This window comes from Chlorocebus sabaeus, chromosome 8 (genome assembly GCF_047675955.1).
Source record: "Chlorocebus sabaeus isolate Y175 chromosome 8, mChlSab1.0.hap1, whole genome shotgun sequence".
Classification (NCBI taxonomy): Eukaryota; Metazoa; Chordata; class Mammalia; order Primates; family Cercopithecidae; genus Chlorocebus; species Chlorocebus sabaeus.
In genome coordinates, this window is record NC_132911.1 from 98,832,434 (window position 1) to 98,856,531 (window position 24,098).

At 43.7% G+C, this 24,098-nt stretch overlaps 1 protein-coding gene across 12 annotated transcripts in view; it reads left to right on the plus strand.

Annotated features, from left to right (window-relative positions):
- NDUFAF6 (NADH:ubiquinone oxidoreductase complex assembly factor 6) overlaps positions 1 to 24,098 on the plus strand; it is a 229,585-nt gene that overhangs the window by 189,364 nt on the left and 16,123 nt on the right. Inside the window, exon 10 of one of the 12 annotated variants that reach the window (XM_073018217.1) lies at positions 1,537 to 1,650. The exons of the other annotated variants lie outside the window; for them this stretch is intronic. Within the exon in view, the coding sequence (XP_072874318.1) occupies positions 1,537 to 1,635 (99 nt within the window). The 3' untranslated portion in view covers positions 1,636 to 1,650. Of the gene's footprint in view, positions 1 to 1,536; positions 1,651 to 24,098 lie in introns of those variants that run through there. 12 annotated transcript variants of the gene reach the window in all.

Below are 24,098 nucleotides of genomic sequence, written 5' to 3' on the forward strand. Positions count from 1 at the left end.
CAGGCACGAGCCACTGTGCCCGGCCAAATGACTTATTTTCTTTTCTTGGAGCAAGCTATTTGAGCACAGCAACCAGAGCCTTAGCTTTGGACCAAGCTGTGTTGTCCCAGGATATGATGCTGGACCTTTGGGCCAATATGTCTCAGTTCACCCACTGTGGTCTCACCCCACGTTAGCCCACCCAGCCTCGTACTCAAGGACAGAGTGCTGATCTTCCAGCTTCTTCTTCATGCATCTTTTCCACAAATACTGAGTGTGCATGTTGGTGGCTGCACTGTCTTAGGCTCTGGGAACAAAAGAGTAAACAAAAGTGGGCACAGGTTCTGCCCTCTGGGAGTTTACGTGGAGTCCTGAGTCCTGCATTTTTTTTTTTTTTTTGAGGTGGAGTCTTTCCCTGTCGCCCAGGCTGGAGTGCAGTGGTGCGATCTTAGCTCACTACAACCTCTGCCTCCCGATTTCAAGCGATTCTCCTGCCTCAGCCTCTCAGCCTCTGGAGCCGCTGGGACTACAGTGCACCACCATGCCCAGTTAATTTTTGTAGTTTTAGTAGAGATGGGGTTTTACCATGTTGGCCAGGCTGGTCCCTAACTCCTGACCTCAGGTGATCTGTCCTCCTCTGCCTCCCAAAGTACTGGGATTACAGGCCTGAGCCACCGCGCCTGGCTAGTCTTGCATTCCTCATTCCAAAGATCTAGGGCCCAGCCCACCTTCTTTGTCAGCTTACTCGGCTATCCTGATACCCTGATTGGTGGCCTTGGTGAGGAAGGATGATGGTTGAGGAAAACGTTTAATGAGCCACAGATTCTGATAATACTCAACAGCACAAATATAAAGAAATTAATCAACATGAAGGGAAGCGACAAATGAAAATGCTACATTTCAGTTAGAGTCTAGTAAAAAGAAAAGCATGTTTTCCCATCCAAGATCACAGAACCCCTGAATTTTATCCACACATCTTAGTTTAAGAACTCCTATTGCAGATAAAATCTGAAAAAGAGAGAAACAGACCTGAAGCTAGTGGAAATAACTGAATTAAGAGGAATAAGAGGCATGTGGTGGAAACCAGAAAAGAATTAGACTGGGTGTGGTGGCTCATGCCTGTTATCCCAGCACTTTGGGAGGCCGAGGCAGGAGGATAGCTTGAGCCCAGGAGTTTGAGTCCAGCCTGGGTAATATGACAAGACCCTGTTTCATTAAAAAAAAAAAAAAAGAAAGAAAAGAAAAACTAATAGTGTAGTGGTGGTAGGAAATGGAGTGGGTGCTGTGCTGTGCTGTTGGGATGGGAGGATGTGAGGAGTAAATAGAGAAGCCCTGGTGCCCAGATGTATTCTCATACTGTCAGAATCATTGCCTTCTGTTCAGGATCACTCGAAGGTACTTAATACACTGTATGATTTCCAAACAGATACCTAGAATTTATGAAAATAGTTTGGATTTCCTGTTTTATGAAATAATCTCTCTCCTGTGGTGGGAGCAGGGGGGATCTTTCATACATTCATGTGTTCCTTAGCATTCTTTTTGTTTGTTTGCTTGTAGAGACAGAGTCTGACTGTATTGCCCAGGCTGGTCTCGAGCTCCTGGCGTCTAGCAGTCCTCCCGTCTCAGCCTCCCAAAGTGCTGCGATTACAGGTGTGAGCCACTGCACTTGACCCATATTCCTTAGAATTCTTTCGGGGTTTTATCTGTCTTTGTTTTTACATTTAACTTTTCAATGTAAATGGAATTAATTTTGGTAAATTGTGTAAGGTGATGCTAAAATTTTTTCGATCCCTAACAGCTAGCGTATTGTCCCAGCTTCATGTAATAATAATTCTTCCTTTCTCCACTAAACTGGGGCTCTGTCTTTATCATCCATTACATTCTTATTTGTACCTGATCTGCTTTGAATGCTATTCTGTAGCATTTATCAGTCTAGTTATCATTACAAGTTATCCATCTAGTTATTTTTGTATCAGGACCACATCTGTTTAATTGTTGAGCTCTTCTAATGTGTTTAATATTTCCTAAGACTTTTTCACATTATTCTTGAATGTTAATGTTAGCACTTTTCACATGCCCACTCATCTAGAACAGCAGTTCTTAAGCTTTACTGTGCTAGTTTACTGTGCTATGGTTCCCTTTATTAAAACCTTTGAACCCTTTCTCAGATAATGACTTTAAATGGATAAAATAAACAGGATTAAAAAGAAAGCCAATTTAATTTAAAAATGGCCATCAAAATATTTAAAACCTTATGATGCAGTAAATATGTACTTCTTTATTAATGTATTAATTACAAGATCTAACAGCAGGTCTCATCCCTACTACCACAGTCTCAAAGTGGTGATGATCATAAGTGATATTTCTAAATAACTGTAACAACCATAATGTAATATGAAAATATCTGTGATTTCAGGCCGGGCGCGGTGGCTCACGCCGGTAATCCCAGCACTTTGGGAGACCGAGGCGGGCAGATCACGAGGTCAGGAGATCGAGACCATCCTGGCTAACACGGTGAAACCCCGTCTCTACTAAAAATACAAAAAAATTAGCCGGGTGTGGTGGTGGACACCTGTAGTCCCAGCTACTCAGGAGGCTGAGGCAGGAGAATGGTGTGAACCCTGGAGGCGGAGCTTGCAGTGAGCCGAGATCATGCCACTGTACTCCAGCCTGGGTGACAGAGCGAGACTCCATCTCAAAAAAAGAAAAGAAAAGAAAAGAAAATATCTGTGATTTCTAATGGGGACAAAGCCCCAGGGACTGCTAATATGATCATGTTTTGTTACCTACATTCATAAGTAAAGAAAATGCTACATTTCAGTTAGAGTCTAGTAAAAAGACAAGCATAACGTTTTCCCATCCAAGATCACAGAACCCCTGACTTTTATCCACCCATCTTAGTTTAAGAATACCTGTTGTAGATAAAATCTGAAAAAAAAAGTGTCACATTTTAGAAAAACTCACTGGGATATTTAATGGGAATTGTGTAAGTTTGATCAATTAATCTGTTATGAAAAATTCATTCTTCTTATATTTATTATTTCATTATTTATTTGAGAACATTAGTAAACCCAAGTTTTGTTGCTTTTCACATAGAAGTTTCTCATTTCTTTTGGTGGTATTCCTAGGATTTTTTTTTCTGTCGTGAATGCAAAAATTTTCCATTTAATGAATTTTTAAAGTCCCCTAGTTATTTTGAATCAAAATTTGGACACCCTATTATTTCTTTATATATATTTCAATAGACATCTCTAAAAGATAAAGACTTTAAAAAACTACCACCACATCTTTAAAAAAATAATTTTGTAATATTGGAAATCATCATCTGTGTTTAAATCTTCCCAATTGCCTCATCGTATTTTTTAAAAATTAGTGCTTTGTTTGAGTTAGGATTCAATATTACTCTTCATATTTTTTTTACATCCTTAGTCTCTCCTTGGTTTGAGTCCAACACCTTGCTAGAGTTAACTTGTGATTTGGCTAACACACATTATAGCAGGAGAGCTGGTCAATGTTACCATGGTCATAGAAAGCTTCAGCCAGGACACTCATAAAATTAGACATGTGGTGGTTAGGAACAGAACTCTTCTAGATACCTGAAAAGGCCTCTTAAGGCGAAGCATATGCCACTTTGCCAGGCATGTTGGCACTTGCCTGTAGTCCTTGCTACTCGGGAGGCTTGAGACTGTAGTGTGCTGTGCTCGTGCCTGTGAATAGCCACTGCATGCCAGCCTGGGTAACACGGTGAGACCTCATTCCTAAAACAAAACAAAAAAAAAATTAAGAGATATTTTTAAAACTATACTTTAAAAAAAGAAGACTTTGCTTGCATTTCCACAGACCTCTCTAGACTCTAACATTTCTAAAAAGATTCAAGACATAAACATGAAAATCAGATTCGATAATTTACATAATACCCCCATATCTGGTTCTGCAGGTGCTGCGGATTAGGGATGGGGCTTTATTAATTTGAGTAAACTTGAGTCTTGGTTTAGAAACGAACTACAAACTCTGATCATGATCTATTCTCCTAGTATTTTTGTGTTGCAGTGTTTAAATATGTGACCTCCAGAGTCCCAAATGTTAACGCAAAGCCATTGTCCTGTCACATGATCCACAGCTTACCCAGCAACAGGAGGAGCGACAAGCTTCCTTGCATCTATAGGCTGTGTTCTCAAAATCTAGAATAACGTCCTGTCTACCCATGGCCAAAACAGGGGACTGAAAGAGAAAAATCTGACCAGGACTGAAAGAATAAAAATCGGCTCAAACTGAGAAAGAAAAAAAGCAGCCCTACCTTTAATCAGGCTGTGAGGATAGTGACAGCTAAAGCCAACTGCAAAATAAACAGAAAACAGTGTTCCAGAGTAGCCAACAGACGAAAGGTCCAGAAAGATCTGCAAATACAACTCTTCATACTTGCATCTTACGTTTTCTCTTTCCTGTAACGGTTTTCCCTCCCCACCCGCTGACCGCTTCTTATATATTTACAGGCGTCCCCAAGGATTTTTTTATACCCATATCTGTGTTTCTTTGTACTTTTTCCTTTCTTGGAGCAAGAGGCTCTGTTTCATCATGACTGAAGTTCCCCCTTTTATTTCCCCCAAAGTTTCCTGGGACTTTTTTTCATCTCATCATTTGGCTGTAGCAGTTGTTCTTTTGTGTTTTTCTGGCTGCTGGTTCACTTCTCTACCTGTTTCCTGCATCCATGCCTTTCATTTAAACTTCCATACGGCCAACTCTATGTGCAGTATAAAACCTTTCTTTGTTTTCCTCCTTTCCAAAAGAACTTTTACTTTAAAACATTTAACGATATTTCTCACCATTCTGTGCCTCCATGAAAAGAGATCCCAATTTCCTTCCCTTGTCCTTCTACTTTATTTTTCATTTCCTTCTGTTCAAACACGGGGTTGCTAACATGCTGGGTCCAGCTGAACCATCACCCAGCTTTTGAGACCTTCATTTTCACTGTCACCACTGTTACCCAGCAACAGGAGGAGCGACAAGCTTCCTTGCATCTATATGCTGAACAGCAGTGTCTTCCCTGGTACATTTCACAACGTTCAGTCTTTCTTGCTCATGCCCTTCAGGGCCGGGGAGTGGCACACATACAATTACAGCAGAACCCACTGTTTCTCAAGATCCCCTCTTCCTCTAGCTAATTGTGGAAACTTCAACCCCTACCTGCCCCATCAGGCTGTTTCCCGGTAGCAGAGGAGGGGCAGCTCGTAAACTCTCCTTGGCAGCGCTGAAGACTAGCCGGCCCTGCAGATGCCACGCTGGCCCTGGCACCTTGGGCCAGCTAGCTGCTCACCACCCCCATGAGGTCGACCACAGTCAGGTGCCTGCACTGCAGCTGCTGCCACGCTTGAGGCACTGCCTGCAAACCTCATGGCTATAAGGACCATAGTGTCCCAGGCGGCCACCTGGGCTCACAGCCTCCCACAGGCTGTCTCTCACCTCTGCCACAGCTACGCCCATCCTGGGCCCCTAGAGTCCTGGCGCGCTGGAAAGTGACAGATATGCCCATTGGATGGGGTCCTAATGTGAGGCTGCCCTTGTCCACTCTGGATTTTTTCCATATTCCCTCTAGAAAAGGCAACTGGAAGGATCAAAGTCATTACCTTCCCCATGTTGAGCTAGAGTTGAATATTCTTCCATTGGGGGTTACCTGGCTGGATTCTGCTCTCTTCTACCCTCCCTTTTCTTCTCTACCCAAAACATACCTACCCCATCAATGGTTTTCCACACTTTGTAAAACAACAGGATGGGTCTACAGGAGGGTCTCTTCTCTAGATGCTGCAGCCCATTCCCCTGTTTGACATGTACACTGGAGATTAGACCCTGTATTCTCACATAGTGATCTCAGGCTTTGGCTTCAGAAGTCAATTTTAGGTTAATTTCCGCCAAGTCACTTTTTTGGTTGTGTGTGTGTGTGTGTGTGTGTGTGTGTGTATGTGTGTGTGTTTCTTTCTCTTTTCTTGATTTGATTTTATTTTATTTTATTTTTTGAGACAGGGTCTCACTCTGTCACACAGACTGGAGTGTGGTGGCACGATCGCGGCTCACTGCAACCTCTGCCTCCGAGGCTCAAGTGATTCTCCTGCCTCAGCCTCCTGAGTAGCTGGGATTACAGGTGCACCACTACTGCCTGGCTAATTTTTGTATTTTTTTGTAGAGACGGGGTTTCACCATGTTGGCCAGGCTGGTCTTGAACTCCTGACCTCAAATGATTCACGGGTCTTGGCTTCCCAAAGTGCTGGGATTACAGGCGTGAACCACCACGACCAGCCTTTTCTTTTTTTTGAGACAAGGTCTGGCTCTGTCGCCCAGGCTATAGTGCAGTGGTGCAATCTCTGCCACTGCAACCTCTGCCTCCAAGGCTCAAGCCATCCTCCTACCTCAGCCTCCTGAGTAGCTGGGACTACAGGCACACACCACCTCGTCCAGCTAATTTTTGTACTTGTGTGGAGATGGGGTTTCACTACGCTGCCCAGGCTGGTCTTGAATTCATGAACTCAAGCGACCCTTCTGCCTCTGCCTCCGCCTCCCATAGTGCTGGGATTACAGACGTGAGCCACTGTACCCAGCCTCCAAATCACATTTCTGAAGATTTGTTTGAAATTCCCATCCGGTATCACTGTATATAGAAGAAATACATATACACAGTATAAACTGTATATATATATATATATATATATATATAGAAGGGAGAGGACAAGATTATCAATATTCTTACTTTTCACATCTCATAAATAGGATTTTCCTTTCCATGACCTCAAAGCTTTACAGAGTGGATGGAAGCAGTAATTATCCAGGAAGTTTCTGGTATGGTGGTATCAGCCACTCACTGCCTTAAACCCAGTGAAACCCTCCATAACACAGACTAGGATATGCCAAAATTGGCACTGGGTACCCCTCTTCCAAGTGGACCTAAATTCCCATCTTGGGCGTGAGGTGAGGTCACTGGTTCACTGCCTAGTGGTCATTTGCACTTGCTCAGTTCATTGTGGAGTCAGTGGGCGCAGACTAACTTTCTCTATCTTATGTGCTTTTCGAGAAATCCCAGAGAGGTTGAAAAATACTATTTTTAGTTAGCGTCACAACAGTGGAGCCCATGTGTTGTGTTTTCGTAGAAGACTCCACTTACCTCACTATTATGGGTTTTACTGTACTTTCCTACTGTTTGGGTAGATATCTGCTGCCCTGCGAGTCCTCTACCCCAGGTTCTTCCAAGCCCCTCCTCCAAATGACTTCCCACATTTTTGGCATCCTGGAAAGAGGTGGGAGGGACAGTTTCCAGGACCCTGCACCTCATCAGGTGTCTCTTCTTAAGAGACACCTTAAGGTGGGTGCTCCTTATCAAATATTTCATATTATGTCTGGTTCTATTCAGTGTGGCCCCTTTCCCAAATCACCCGTTGTGGGGAGAACCCCACAGCTACCTCTGTGCACAGGAAGTGGCTTCTGTATATCAAATCAGGGTTCTCCTCCCTCTAACTCTAGAATTTCACATTCCTAGGCCATTTACCTAGCATGCCCACATCTGCGACTTAAGTATGATAACGTGAGTTGTATGATTGTGCTTACTTCATTCTTTAGTTCATGGTCTGAGCTCCCCTTCTCTTGTTTTTGACTTCTTGGGTTCTGCCTTTATCTCATGTCTTTCCTTGTCTCCAGCTCTATGTTCTGACATTTCTCCTTTCTTGGAGACTTGAGATTCTTTGCCGTGAACTTTCTGCTCTCCTCTCCCTGCTTTTCTCCTCTACAAGCTTCAGATAAAGTGGAGTCATGGTTCTCCCATTTCCTCTGTCTTCTCCCTGCCGTTTCTTACTGTCCCCTCTTGTTGACTGTTTAATACTAGCAGGGTGTGATGGTTAATAGTGAGTGTCAGTCAACTTGATTGGATTGAAGCATGCAAAGTATTGATCCCGTGTCTGTGAAGTGTTGCCAAAAGAGATTAACATTTGAGTCAGTAGACTGGGGAAGGCAGATCCACCCTTAATCAATGGTGGGCACAATCTAATCAGCTTCCAGCTAATATAAAGCAGTCAGAAAAACACAAAAAGGAGAGACTGGCCTAGCCTCCCAGCCCACACTTTTCTCCTGAGCTGGATGCTTCCTGTCCTCTAACACTGAACTCCAAGGTCTTCAGTTTTGAGACTTGGACTGCCTCTCCTTGCTCCTCAAGCTTGCAGACAGCCTATTATGGGACCTTGTGATCGTGTAAGTTAATACTTAACAAACTCCCATATATATATATATATCCTATTCTGTCCCTCTAGAGAATCTTGACTAATACAGAGGGTGACCTTTCCATTCACCAAACACCCGCTGTATTAGTCCATTCTCACACTGCTATAAAGAAATACCCGAGACTGGGTGATTTCTAAAGGAAAGAAGTTTAATTGACTCACAGTTCCACATGGCTGGGAAGACCTCAGGAAACATAATCATGGCGGAAGGTGAAGGGGACCTCCTCATATGGCGGCAGGAGGAAGAAGAGTGAGGAGGGAAGGGAGAAGAGCCCGTTATAAAACTATCGGATCTCATGAGAACTCACTCACCGTCATGAGAACAGCCTGCAGGAAACTGCCTCCATGATACAATCACCTCCCACCAGGTCTCTCCCTAGACACATGGGCATTACGGGGGTTACAATTCAAGATGAGATTTGGGTGGAGACACAGAGTCTAACCATATCACCCACCATGGCTGAACTCTATTTTATGTTCGTGCTGAAGCTCTTCCAAAAAAACCTTCTCAGTCTCTTATGATACCCTCTCTTCTGCAAAAAGCTCTTCCCTGCATTTATTCAAGCAGAAGAAAATAACTCAATTGTTCATCTCTCTCTCTCTCGCTCTCTCTTTTGAGACAGAGTCCTGCACCCATGCTGGAGTGCAGTGGCGCCATCCTGGCTCACTGCAGCGTTGACCTCTTGGGCTCCAGCGATCCCCCCAGCTCAGCCTCCTGAGTAGCTGGGACTACAAGTGTGTGCTACTGCCCCTGGCTAATTTTTTTTTTTTTTTTTTTTTTTTTTGTAGAGACAGGGATCTCCTATGTTGCTCAGGCTGGACTCAAACTCTTGGTCTCAAGCGATCCTTCCACCATGACTGCAACAGGCCTTTTCCTCTTTCTGAATTCCTTTAAGGCAAGCCCAACTCTCTTTACCTCCATGATATAATATTATGCTCTGGGATAAACTGCCTAAGTGCATGTTAACGGTAAAGGGCAGATGTCATTTACCTGTCATTTTTACTTTACTCCTTTCTCATTTATTTATATCAGGACTAGTGTTCCCAACTTCACATTGCACTCCGAGTTTTGAGTCACACCTGTGTGTCTTCTGCTGTCTCTAAATGAAATTATCTACCATGTGGTTAACTTCAAATTCCCCTTTGACATTATATATATATATACACATATATATATATTTTTTGAAATAGAAGTCTTGCTCTGTCACCCAGGCTGGAGTGCAAAGGCACAACCTTGGCTCACTGCAATCTCCGCCTCTCGGGTTCAAGTGATTCTTCTACCTCAGCCTCCTAAGTAGCTGAGATTACAGGCACCTGCCATCATGCCCGGCTAATTTTTGTATTTTCAGTAGAGATGAGGTTTCACCATGTTGACCAGGCTGGCCTTGAACTCCTGACCTCAGGTGAGCCACCCGCCTCAGCCTCCCAAAGTGCTGGAATTACAGGTGTGAGCCACCGTGCCTGGCCCCCTATGACATAATTCGATTCATCACTAATTGTTTCCAGGCCAAACCCCAAACTGGTCAGCATTTTTCACTAGAGCTATTTAATATCTCATGAAGCCTTTTTTTTTTTTTTTTTTTGAGATGGGGTCTTGCTCTGTCGCCCAGGCTGGAGGGCAGTGGCGCCATCTCAGCTCACTGCAACCTCCACCTCCCAGGTTCAAGCGATTCTCCTGCCTCAGCCTCCTGAAGCCTTTTAAGGGCAATACAAAGTCCTATATCCATTAGCATTTGCAGAAACAGTATCCAAAATAAATCCGGTTTCTCTACTGATCGGCAATTTCATGAGAACAGTTGTCCCTAAGAATCTGAATTACAGAAAACATATGTCGAGTTCCCTGAGTCAGTTTCAGCGGAATTCATTATCATGGTGCTCACCGTATGCTTCTCACTGGGTAGCTCTTCTAATCCCCTGGGAGTGTAAGGGGTGGGTGGGAGGGGTGGAGATGTAACTTGGGTTCTAGAGTCCGCCTCGGTGGATTTGCATTGTGACCCACCACTAGTTTCAGGACCTTGAATCTATTTTATCTATGTCTTGGGTTCGTCATCAGCAAAATCAGAATAATAATATCTATCTTTGGGATTGTCAGAAAGAAACTTCTCATCTGAGGAATACAGGCTCCTTTCATTATCAGGCCCAAGAAGCACTGAAACATGACAATGTGTGACAGACGTCATGTCTCACTCCCCCTTAAGCCAAATAATTACTTCTTGAAGCCACTTGCTTATGTGAGCTCTAGATTATCTGATGCCAAGACACATAAAATTGCATACGCTGGACACCATAACTCTTACCCTATCGTTCAACAGTGTACACCCAATCACTGGTCAATGTTACTTCTGTAAACTAATGAGGATTCCAAACTATTTTTTATCAGACCACTCCCTGTTCCCTTTTTGTCTTTAAAACCTGCTTGTAACAAAGTAACAAAGGCCAAAGGCAGCATTCCCCAAGGCAAATTGGAAGTGTCCTGGGCTACAGTCCTCAACCCGGGCCCAAACAAACTATATTAATTTTGCCTCAGTTTCTTTCCTTAGGTCAACAGTTAGAAGGCTTAGATGAGACAATATAGGCAATGCCCTTAAAACAATTATTAATACATATTAAGTGTTCAGTTAATGTTATGTAGCCAGTGGTATGATTGCCACACATCTTCCCTGCAAAGGGTCCACAGTTGTTCTTCCCTTACTTAATTAGCTACCTTCTTTTTTTTTTTTTTTGCTTTCTCTTCCTCAAGGCCTTCTTTAGACCGGAAATAAATACTTCCTTTTTTTTGTTGTTTTTTTTGAGACAGAGTCTCACTCTGTTGCCCAGACTGGAGTGTAGTGGCGTGATCTTGGCTCACTGCAACCTCTGCTTCCTGGGTTCAAGTGATTCTCCTGCCTCAGCCTCCCTAGTAGATGGGATTACAGGCATGCACCACCACGCTTGGCTAATTTTTGTATTTTTAGTAGAGACAGGTTTTCGCCATGTTGGCCAGGCTGGTCTTGAACTCCTGACTGCAGGTGATCCGCCCACCTCGGCCTCCCAAAGTGTTGGGATTACAGGCGTGGGTCACTGCGTCCGGCCTCTTTCTTTCTTTTTCTTTTTTTCTTTTTCTTTCTTCTTCTTTCTTCTCCTTTTCCTTCTTCTTCCTCTTCTTCTTCCACTTCTTCTTCTTCTCCTTCTTTTTAAGAAATAGGGTCTTTGTCTGTTACCCAGGCTGAAGTGCAGTGTCATAATCACAGCTCATGGCAACTTTGAACTCCTTGGCCCAAGACATCCTCCTGCATCAGCTTCATGAGTAGCTAAGACTACAGGTACCCGCCACCATGCCTGGCTAATTTCTTAATTTTTTGCAGAGTTTGGGGGTTGGGGGGGGTCTCACTGTGTTGCCCAGGCTGGTCTTGAACTATTGGCCTCAAACTCTCCTCCCACAGTGAGGTGGCCACCATGCCTGGCCCACATTTTTCTATTGATCCTCACCTAAGTTTGTTTGTTGGCACTGAACAGATACTAACCATCACGCAGTTAGATAGGAGAAAGATTAAAAAAAGAAAAAGGCATGGACTCCATAGGTTTGAGTTTGACCCATGGTTGTAGAGGATTCTTTCCCTCTCACAGGCAGGCATCTATGATTAATTTGCACAGTGTGTCTCAGGGGGTGAGTGAGGAGAAAATCTGGTGGTTTGACCAACCCAGAGATGAGGGTGAAGCTAGCTGAGAAGATAGTTACCTTAGTACTGCTGGAGAAGGAAGGATGTGAGGGTTGGGTGGGACACAGTCATCCGAATGGGGAAAGGAATCCAGGTCATTAATCCTTGGCCACTCTCTGTGCCCAGTGGCCTCCTCTCAACCAAGGTGCAACCTAAAGGCAATTCACCCTGAACCTCAGGGTGGAGTGCAGGGGCAGCCAGCACACCTGGGAAGGTCTGTCCCCCAAGACCTTCTCATTCTGGCCTGAGGCTGTTAAATCCCCTGGGGCTGATTGCTCCTCAGTCTCTCCTAAATTTTGTGCACTCCATGCTCACCCCACCCCCATTAGCCAATACAAGAGTTTTCTTGTGTCTAAAAAAGGTCATTTAGCTTTATTTTTTTCTTTTTGGAGACCAAGTCTCACTCTGTCTCCCAGTCTGGAGTGCAGTGGCATGATCTCAGCTCACTGCAACCTCCGCTCCCTGGGTTCAAGCGATTCTTGTGCCTCAGCCTTCCAAGTAGCTGAGATTACAGGCACCTGTCACCATGCTTGGCTAATTTTTGTATTTTTAGTAGAGATGGGATTTTGCAATGTTGGCCAGGCTGGTCTCGAACTCCTGGCCTCAAGCGATCCACCTGCCTTGGCCTCCCAGAGTACTGAGATTACAGGCATGAGCCACATGCCTGGCTGATTTAGCACTTTTTTTGAAGTTTCAAATGAATATTCCATTTATTATCGTAATAACTTCTAAAGCCTAGCTCCTTCAGTTTTTAAGTTTACACATAATTTGTTTAAGTGTAGCAGGTTTTAGCAATCACTGTTAAGGAGCCTTTGATACCTAGCCTAATTTACAAATAGTTTATTTGCTGACAAGGAGTCAAATCAAGATGCAAGGGTTATCTTTATTTAGAAGGACATGAAAGTTTAGGGACTGGGGGCAGTGGGTATGGAAAATTGGAGTGAGAGAGCACTGGCTGAGCAGAGACAGCGACAACCAGGAGACTGCTGGGCAAGAGGCACTGGAGACAGGACTTCAACAAAATTATTGGCCTTTTTGGGAGGTCAGGCAGAGAAGTTCTGTTTCTCAGCCCCACTGCAACATCACTCAATGCCTGGGGCAAGTCACTGGCCAGGACTGCACAGGTCCAGACCTGAAACCACCTTCGGATTTTATAAACAATCTAAGTGACAAAAATGAATGGGGAGATGAAAAAGAGTCCTTAGTTAATAGAGCAAGAAACAATAGCTGATAAAAGACAGAATTAATATTATTGAGCACTCCCTGTGACCTAATGAGGTTAGTATCATTCTTCTCATTTTATGGATGTAAAAATTGCACCTCAAAGCCACACAAGTAGTGAGTAGAGGAGACTGAATTCCTTCTGACAATATTTGCAGTATGTATGTCTTATTAAAAACTATGAACATCTTGCAAAAGTATTGGATCTGATTCAAAGCAGATCATATCGCCATGTTTTCACCTGTATCATATTCTCTCAGCCCTTAGTCCACACTGACTTTTTTCAAAACTGCCATACCAGGTTCATTACCTGAGTTTCTGTGGGGCGAGAACATGCAAGTCTGATTTTGTGAATTTCTCACAAGAAAAACAGCAGGAAGGGGTTGGTTCTGTGTCTACCGTTTTCCTCGTAATTGCCAAAGTGGAGGCAGAGATGTTGTACAATTTCAGAGAGGAGACCTCCAGGGGCTAGGCAGGGACCTCTAGCAGCTCATCAGTAGCAATGCTGGTGGGATCCCACCTAACGAGGCCTAACAGGGAATTAAGGAGAGAAGCACACTCTCTGGGCCCCTGGGCCAATGAGCAGAGTCATTTGTACAGTTTTATCTCTGGCTGGATATGTACATTATGAACTTAGAGAGAACGTCCCATCTTGTCAACTGTCCATGGGAAATTACCAAAATACATGATGCCCCGGCCTCAAATTTCCAAATGGAGAACGGTATAACCTTCATTCCTTGACAACAAAAGAAATGAGACTAAGAATGAATAACAAAAGAATAAATCAAGACATCTCAACTTCACGTAGCAAAAGTACACCCCTTATTGGTAACAGCCTATTTGGTAAAAGCAGATAATTGGAAACAACCTAAATGTTCAACAATAGATGTAGAATAGTATATATTAAAATACTGTTGGCCGGGTGTGGTGGCTTATGCCTGTAATCCCAGGACTTTGGGAGGCTGAGGCGTGTGAATCATCTGAGGTCAGGAATTTGAGACCAGTCTGGCCAGTGTGGTGAAACCCTGTCTCTACTAAAAATACAGAAAATTAGCCGGGCGTGGTGGCGTATGCCTGTAATCTCAGCTACTTGGGAGGCTGAGTTAGGAGTATCGCTCGAACTGGGAAGGCAGAGGTTGCAGTGAGCCGAGATCACGCCATTGCGCTCCAGCCTGGGCAACAAGAGCAAAATTCCATCTCAAAATAAATAAAATAAAATAAAATACAGTGACAGAATCCATCTTCTGTCTATATTGTTGGCTCTTAAGTTGAAATTAAGCATTTAGAAGTTGGTATGCTCCCAAATGAGCTAACTTCTAAAATGCAAAGGCACTGGCCAGCTTAGGATCTGATGACTATCAGATACCTTGCAAATTCCTCATCTGTGGCTAGTGAGGGATCTCTAGGCCTACTGGAGCAGAGGGTAGCATGCAGCCATTTGAGAGAGATTTGTGGTTGTTTCTGGACCCCTTTGCTGGGGTTGCTACGCAACGGTAAGAGAGGTGAGAGGAGTTTCCTTATTTTCTATAGCTCCTCATTTGCAACTGGTTTCTGTTGGGAGCAGCTCATGTCTTGGTGGTGATGCTTTGATCTGGAGTCCCTTCTGCTTTCCGAAAGTGAATTTTCTTAACAGTGTAAGCAAAATGAATCTCTACTGCTACATCTGGAGCGTTCCTAATGGAAAGATGTTTAAAGCAATGGATACTCCAATCTGGAGTGATCCGTTTTCTTTAAAAACTAGCTTCTGGCCGGGCTGGTGGCTCACGCCTGTAATCCTAGCACTTTGGGAGGCTGAGGCGGGCAGATCATAAGGTCAGGAGCTTAACACCAACCTGACCAACATGGTGAAACCCCGTCTCTACTAAAAATACAAAACTTAGCCGGGGGAGGTGGGGTGGCGCACACCTGTAATCCCTCCCAGCTACTCAGGAAGCTGAGGCAGGAGAATCGCTTTAACCTGGGAGGTGGAGGTTGCAGCGAGTTGAGTATGCACCACTGCACTCCAGCCTGGGCGACAGAGTGAGACTCTGTCTCAAAAACAAAAATCAAAAAACAAAACACTGGCTTCTAGGCTGGGCGTGGTGGCTCATGCCTGTAATCCCAGCACTTTGGGAGGCTGAGGCAGGCAGATCACCTGAGGTCAGGAGTTTGAGACCAACCTGGTCAACATGGTGAAACCCTATCTCTACCAAAAATACAAAAATTAGCTGGGTGTGGTGGCAGGTGCTGTAGTCCCAGCTAATCTGGAGGCTGAGGTGGGAAAATTGCTTGATCCCAGGACGTCGAGGCTGCAGTGAGCTGTGATTGCCCTACTGTACTCCAGCCTGGGTGACAGAGCAAGACCCCATCTCAAAAAACAAAACAAAACAAAACAAAACAAAACAAAAGCTGGTTTCTCTTTCAGAGTACATTCTTTCTTCTGGGCCACCACCAGAGACCACCAGTTATCTCAGGTTTCCAGCTGGAAAAAAAGAAAAGAAAAGAAAAGAAAAAAAAAAAATCTGCCACTCTCCTCTGCGCCTTCCTCCATATTCTCTGCCTGCACCCACTTCTGTTGCCTGGCCAAAACTGCTAATAGTTCATGCAAGGGGTTGAGTGTAAAGAGTTCTTATGCCAGGTATGGTATAATCCCGGCTACTAAAGAGGCTGAGGCAGGAGGGTCCCTTGAGCCCAGGAGTTTAAGATCAGCCTAGGCAACATAGCAAGAGCCTATCTCAAAAATTAAAAAAAAGAAAGAAAGGAAAAGAATAAACAAAGGATTCCTAGTGTTTACCTTGTCCCTAGCAGAGAGGAGAGCTCCTCTAGCAGTAGTTTCTGGAGACCAGATGCTTCTTGGATGTTCTACTTTTTCTTTCTCCTCACTCCTGGTTATGGAGCCTCAGCCTTCATCTCACCGGGGCTTGGTGGGGGCAAAAAGCCATCTTGAAGTTTAGCTCTTCTCATTCCTAACTACCCCACTACTGTTGTCTCATCACTAAATCGTTTCCTATAATATGGCATCTGCAAGTGCCTATAAAATAATCCTTCATTAGTGGAAGTTTAGCTTCTAAATGTTTTCTCTCGTGCCTTTTCATTGCCCCAGGCTTTGGGAGAACATGCACAGACGTGTCTAGGCTCTTTAGTATTGGTCTGGGCTACAGATAATGATCCTTAAATCATAAGTGAGGCTTGTAGTGAGTTGAACATGGATTTGCCTATCTCATCTATAAATTGATTTAAACCAAGTGGGGACTCAATCCAGGGCTCTCTCTACCTTTCTCCTCTCTTAATCAATTCCTGCCTTAGTTCTTGCTGTGTAAGGAATAAACGAGCAATCACAAACGTTCCTGAAATGAGGATACCCGTAAGAATTAGGTTTTAAAAATGATTTCCTCCTCAGGATGCAGTCTGCGTGCAAAAAAATAAATAGAGCAACAGTAAATAGAAGACAACGTGAATAACTTGAAAGCAGGCTCTGCTCCACAAAAACTGTGGTGGAGGTATGGCTGGATTTTTTTCTTCTTAAAGAAGAGGAAAAAATTTTTGATAATGAAAAGGAAATGATCTGAAATGTTTGGTCTAGAGGGCTACTCCATGTCAGAGGCAAAGTTGCCTCTGCTTCCTGAATATATTATGCCTTTGAATATACTGATTTACTGTAGGTCTTAGTTTCACTTTCTATGTTTGTTTATGTTAAACCAATTTATCCTGTATGCTAGAGTGAACTTAGTTTTGGATTGGACATCTTTAGAAGTTATATTAATTCAGAAAGGGTGGGAAAGTATTGGCTAAATGACGCAACTTCCAGTATGACTTATACCCAGAAACCTTTGCATGAAGATTCTGACTCAAAATATCTATTGTGTCCATAGACTAATACATTGTTTTCTATTTTTGTAGACATTTCCTGTTTAACTTTCACATACTCTGTAAAGTAGGTGTGCCTATTACTTTGTTTGTTCTTGCAGTTGGACAAACCAAAGCTCAACAAAATCAAGTTATTTTGCTCTCTTCCCTCCTGACCCGCCTCACCCCAAGGTCACTGTAAAAAGCGGGAATAGAATCAGTGTTGGCTGCCTCCCAGCTTAATGTTCCATTTCTTAGGTTGAGTCAATCTCAGAGCACTTTTCATTTACCTACTTGTTTAAGCAATCTGAGTTAGGTAAATATGCTTGAGTCAAATTAAAACCAGTGTTTAATGTGCTTATTTTCAGAATGATTTTATTTATAGTAATTTCTTTCCGGCAATACATTGTGTTCTTAACAGGGCAAAGAAGGCTTTATTTAAACACCCCTATCTGGTGACTTAGTCCATTTTCTTTACATCTGATGATAACATCTGGCAGCACCCTAAGTTCCCAAGTGATTCACATAATGCACAATGTTGCCCTTGTCTGGTTTTCTCTCAGCTGGGACCATCTAATGGGATTTAGGCTCAGGAATTTCTGCAAGCATAATAGTAGAAACTTAGATTTGGAAGGGACTTTATAGGTTACTTGGTTGCAATTCCCACCCAATGCAATCATCTCTTCCACAACATACCTGACGGTGGCGGGCACTCCTTGTCTCCCAACTTCCAGAGACAGGGCACTCACAGCTGGGCAGGGCAGTTCATTCCATTATTGAACGCTGAATTACTAGAAGGTTCTTCCTCATGCTGTCATGATGAACTGTCTCTATAACTTCCACCCCTTGACCCTAATTTGGTCATCATATTTATATTATATTTAAATTATATTACAGTCATATAATTCAAGTGCACCCTAACATTGAAATTCTGCTTTCACGTGATGGACACATGCATAGTTTTCATATTGTCCCCTCGGAAGATGACTTTTCCTGGGTAAACATTTCTTGTTATTTCAATTGTTCGTTCCCCTTTTGTGGCTTCTGTAATCAGGATTCTTCAATTTAACAGAGGCAGAAAACCCAACTCAAAATGACTCAAGTAAAGAAAAAAAAATTGGCTTCTGTAATTGAAAAAGTCCAGAGGAAGAGGCAGCTTCTGACCCAGCTGGATCCAGATCCAGGTTTAGCCAGTGCCATCAGGGCCTGGTGTCACCAGCCACCTGTGTCATTCACAGTTCCATCAAGAGTGAGCAGCCATGTGATTGTTTGAACGTTAGGAAAAATGTAACCTAAAAAAGTATTTTTTTTTTTTTTTTTTTTGAGATGGAGTCTCACTCTTGTTGCCCAGGCTGGAGTGCAATGGCACGATCTTAGCTCACTGCAAACTCCACCTCCCGGGTTCAAGTGATTCTCCTGCCTCAGCTTCCTGAGTAGTTGGGATTACAGGTGCCTGCCACCAAACCAGCTAATTTTGTATTTGTACTAGAGTTGGGGTTTCACCATGTTGACCAGGCTGGTCTCGAACTCCTGACTTCAGGTGATCCACCTGCCTTGGCTTCCCAAAGTGCCGAGATTACAGGCAGGAGCCACCACACCCAGCCAATCTAAAGAATTATTAACTATTAACAGGGGACTGGGGTAACAATGGATTGGCTAGTAAGAGATAAAGAGAATTTGAAAGAATGCAGGAATAGCAGATTTAAGGAGTACTACTTCTCCTAGGGCTGAGATAGAGCACCTAAGGAAGAATCTGCCACTCCTGGCCCCCCACTTCTGACCCCCTGGGTTAAGACCCAGAACTTGTCAAAGAGCACATGGCTGTGTCTCATTGATTGACAGAGTTGCTGACAAAGTTGCTGTCATGCAGTGTCAGTGGAACTTGCTAGAAATCTATTCCCTGGAACTTGCTGGAAATTCATCTTCTAGGATGCTCAGGAAAGCAATTCATGGCAAAGTATTTCACTGAAGGTACCTGAGGGAGGTGCCCTGGTAAGCTGCTGGTACTGAAGGAGCCAGGTGGTAGAGGAGCTGTCAGTGTTGCAAGAGCTGGACACTGGAGAAGCAGCCCATGCTCCCAGTGAACACACTGGAACCAGGAAGCAAACCGTATGTCTTCTGCAGTGTCTCTTCAGCGCCCTCTACTGAAAAAGTTTAATAACATGACAAATAGTAAAAGAGAAATACTTAAGGGCCCAGCTAGATTTTTGCTCAACAAACGATGAAGGGTAAATATGGGGCTGAGAGGCAATAGGCTGACAGCAGCACACCACCTTTGCATTCCTTTTTTTCTCTTAGGCTCTACAGTCATGTACCTTATGATGACAAGATGGTGGGTGGGTGGCAACTCCAGGTTTTTAACCCTTCATTTCAGTGACCCCAGTGCAAAGAGAGTACTTTTGTCCCCCAGCATTACACCAGATTAAGTTTGACTCTGTTTTGCCAAGCATGTGTCACATGTTTGTTCCTGAGCCAATCACAGTGTTCAGGTGGTTTTGTGGCTCCGATTGGTCAGCCCCTGGGAGTGAGTCAACCTTACCCCTATCAAATGTACAGAGGAAATTCCAAGGAAAATCAACCTGTTGATACCAGAAGAGAGAGAAATGACTGATAGGCAGGGAGAAATCTACGGTATGGGTGGTTATTAGGAACAGAGAATATAGGGCCAGATACAGCTTGATCAACCAATGACTGTTTTCTCCCCTGTAAAGTGTAAATAATAATAATGCCTGTTTGAGTTGGAATGGATAAATAAATGCCACACCTTTTTCTTAACCAAATTTAGAAACAATTGAGAAACTGACTCAAAAATCAGTAGGATGGCAAATAAAATGTCAGCTTTATTACTGAGAAAAGTTCATATTGAATAACATTCAGGGGCTGACCCTGTGTCATGGTCTCTGGTAGTGTTAAACAGCCCACAGGACCCTGTTCCCCAACCTCCTGCCCCTCTTGCCATGTAGATTGGCTGCTGTAAAACATACGGCATAGACATCCAGCAACTTTCTTTGGAGATAGGCTAAACTGAAAGAGAAGGATAGGAGTGAGCCAGTCCAGGCGTGCATGGTTCTTTTGTCTGAACTCCCAATAAAATAAGCTATTCTTTCTTTCTTGGAGAAGAAGTTGGAGTAGGGCAAGAGGACGGGATTGTGATTCTAACAGAGTTCTCTCCACAATCCCTAGCTTTTTGTTCTCTTAATTGAATGAGCTTACCCATTAAGACTGTGATCAACCAGGGCTTTAACTACCCACTTGTGGGGGGAGATCAGGTGTCTATCAGAGCCTGCTTCTTCCTTTATAAGGCTGCTCCATCAGTTCCAACCACAGCTTCTTTGGGTTTTCTCCTGGCCACTTACATTATTTTATTTTTATTTTTTAATGTGATAAAGACAAGGTCTCACTGTGTTGCCCAGGCTGGTCTCAAACTCCTGACTTCAAGCAATCCTCCTGCCTCCACCTCCCAAAGTACTGGGATTAAGCTGTAAGCCATTGCACCTGTATTTTAAATTCGAATTCATTACCAACATTTAAAGGGTGGGTGATATAGCACATAAAAATTCAGGTTTCCTAGTTCTTTTGGGAAAAAAGAGGTCAAACAACTTGGGACCCTCGTTCTTCCGTGGAAATAATCAACTGAAACTGAGTATTGGCTCCCAGTTTCAAATAGAGCATGGCCTCTCCTGTCTACTGCAATTCCCACTACTCCCAATCCTTATATCTAGTCACCTCGCTCATACATCTACCTGCCTGGCCCCTGTACGCATTTACATTTGTAACTCCCTGTGCTAGGTCCCTATGGTTGGTGCCTTCCCTACCATTCTGGATGGCTTGGTTCAACCAGGTGGACATCCTTCTGTACTCTTTTAGGTAGGGCTGGTGGACACTTACCAAGTAGAGCCTAGAAGGGCCCAGGCAAAAGCTGGCCTATTTCTATGACTTAAAAGAATAAAATGCAAGTAGGCATCTTACAGTTGCACTTAAACACAAAGGTACTGACTTCCCTTTTGTTCTGGACTGTCTTTCTCAGCCTCGTCTAAGGATGTTAATGTAGTGAACAGCCTTGGAAGATACAGTGTCCCCTCTGGAGCAAAGAGCATTATAACTGCCCATTCTAAAAGAGTCATGCTTCCTAATCTTCGGCTTCCTCATCCCATTGTAACACACTCCATTGTGTGTGCAGTTGCCATTGGGCTCTCTTCACCTTGTCCTCTGCATTTCTTTTGTTATGTGATTGCAGCCCCCTCACAGCAAGGTAGATTGTTCCAGGCTGGGCAGCTGGCCCTCGAGCAGCACTACATCAGCTGGTCAGCACTGATCATCTGGCCTGGCTGGGAAAGATGAGCTGTGGCAGCCAGAGTTTCTCTCTAAGAGAATAAAGTTGTTAGTGACAGGATCAGGAAACAAAAAGGATGCCCAGAAAGAGAGGAGATTAGAATTGGGGCCATGGAGGGTAAGAGCAAGTCAAACTTTTGAGTGTAACAGAAGCACACAGAGAAGCAATGATGCTATGAGAAACACATACCAACACACGTGCGCACACACACACACATACACACACACACACAGAGAGAGAGAGAGAGAGAGAGAGAGAGAGATCACATAGCCCAAGAGAAGGAAAAAGTAGCCTCAGTTCCAGATGGCTTCCTAGCTTCTGTTCACAATGATCTTTATCATAAATGGCCTTTTTCTAAGGAATAAATGAGTCTTTGTTTCCATCAACCAAGAGAGCCTGACCGAGACAGCTGGCCATGCCTGTAAGCAGATGTCTAGTTGAGATGTAGCACACTGTTGCTCTATCACAAAATACTCCTCTTCTAAAAAGTGACCTTGAATTTAGGGGCTTTTTTTTTTTCTTTTTTTGAGACAGGGTCTTACTCTGTTGCCCAGGCTGGAGTGCAGTGGTGCAATCATGGCTCACTGCAGCCTTAACCTTCTGGACTCCAGTGATCTTCCCATCTCAGCATCCCAAGTAGTTGGGATTACAGGTGCGTGCCACCACACCCAGCTAATTTGTGTCTTGTTTTGTTTTGTTTTTGAGACGGAGTCTCACTCTATTGCCCAGGCTGGAATGCAGTGGCATGATCTTGGCTCACTGCAACCTCTGCCTCCTGGGTTCAAGCAATTCTCCTGCCTCAGCCTTGTGAGTAGCTGGGATTGCAGACATGCGCCACCATGTTTGGCTAATTTTTTGTATTTTTAGTAGAGATGGGGTTTCACCATGTTGGCTAGGCTGGTCTCAAACTCCTGATTACATGATCTGCCTGCCTTGGCTTCCCAAATTGCTGGGATTACAGGTGTGAGCCATCACACCTGGCCAATTTTTGTATTTTTTTTGTAGAGATGGAGTTTTGCCATGTTGCCCAGGCTGGTCTCGAACTGCTATGCTCAAGTGATCCTCCTGCCTTGACCTCCTGAAGTGTGGGGATTACAGGCACGAGTCACCTTGCCTAAGGGCAACCATCTTAATCATAGGAACTAGAAAGTTGTCTTTAAAAATATGTGTATGGGCCGGGTGCAGTGGCTCATGCCTGTAATCCCAGCACTTTGGAAGGCCAAGGCAGTTGGATCACAAGGTCAGGAGATCAAGACCATCCTGGCTAACACAGTGAAACCCCGTCTCTACTAAAAATACAAAAAATTAGCCAGGCATGGTGGCAGCACCTGTGGTCCCAGCTACTTGGGAGGCTGAGGCAGGAGAATGGTGTGAACCCGGGAGGCGGAGCTTGCAGTGAGCTGAGATTGCGCCACAGCACTCCAGCCTGGGCAACAGAGCTAGACTGTGTCTCAAAAAAAAAAAAAAGTGTATGGAACAGAACAGGGGCCTCAGAAATAACACTACACATCTACAGCCATCTGATCTTTGACAAACCTGACAAAAACAAGCAATGGGGAAAGGATTCCTATTTAATAAACGATGTTGGGAAAACTGGCTAGCCATATGTAGAAAACTGAAACTGGACCCCTTCCTTACACCTTATACAAAAATTAACTCAAGATGGAGTAAAGACTTAAACATAAGACCTAAAACCATAAAAACCCTTGAAGAAAAACCTCGGCAATACCATTCAGGACATAGGCATGGGCAAAGACTTCATGACTAAAACACCAAAAGCAATGGCAACAAAAGCCAAAATTGACAAATGGGATCTAATTAAACTTAAGAGCTTCTGCACAGCAAAAGAAACTATCATCAGAGTGAACAGGCAACCTACAGAATGGGAGAAAATTTTTGCAATCTATCCATCTGAAAAAAGGCTAATATCCAGAATCTACAAGGAACTTAAACAAATTTACAAGAAAAAAACAACCCCATCAAAAACTGGGCAAAGGATATGAAGAGACACTTCTCAAAAAGGACACTTATGTGGCCAAAAAACATATGAAAAAAAGTTCATCATCACTGGTCATTAGAGAAATGCAAATCAAAACCAAAATGAGATACCATCTCACCCCAGTTAGGATGGCAATCATTAAAAAGTTGGGAAGCAACAGATGCTGAAGAGGATGTGGAGACATAGGAACGCTTTTACACTGTTGGTGGGAGTATAAATTAGATCAACCATTGTGGAAGACAGTGTGGTGATTCCTCAAGGATCTAGAACCAGAAATACCATTTGACCCAGCAATCCATTACTGGGTATATACCCAAAGGATTATAAATCATTCTGCTATAAAGACACATGCACACATATGTTTATTGAAGCACTGTTCACAATACCAAAGACTTGGAACCAACCCAAATGCCCGTCAATGATAGACTGGATAAAGAAAATGTGGCAATATACATCATGGAATACTATGCAGCCATAAAAAAGGATGAGTTTATGTCCTTTGCAGGGACATGGATGAAGCTGGAAACCACCATTCTCAGCAAACTAACACAAGAAAAGAAAACCAAACATCGCATGTTCTCACTAATAAGTGGGAGTTGAACAATGAGAACACATGGACACAGGGAGGGGAACATCACACACCAGGGCCTGTCAGGGAGTCGGGGGACAGGGAAGGGATAGCATTAGTAGAAATACCTAATGTAGATGACGGGTTGATGGGTGCAGCAAACCACTATGGCACGTGTATACCTATGTAAAAAGCCTGCACATTCTGCACATGTATCCCA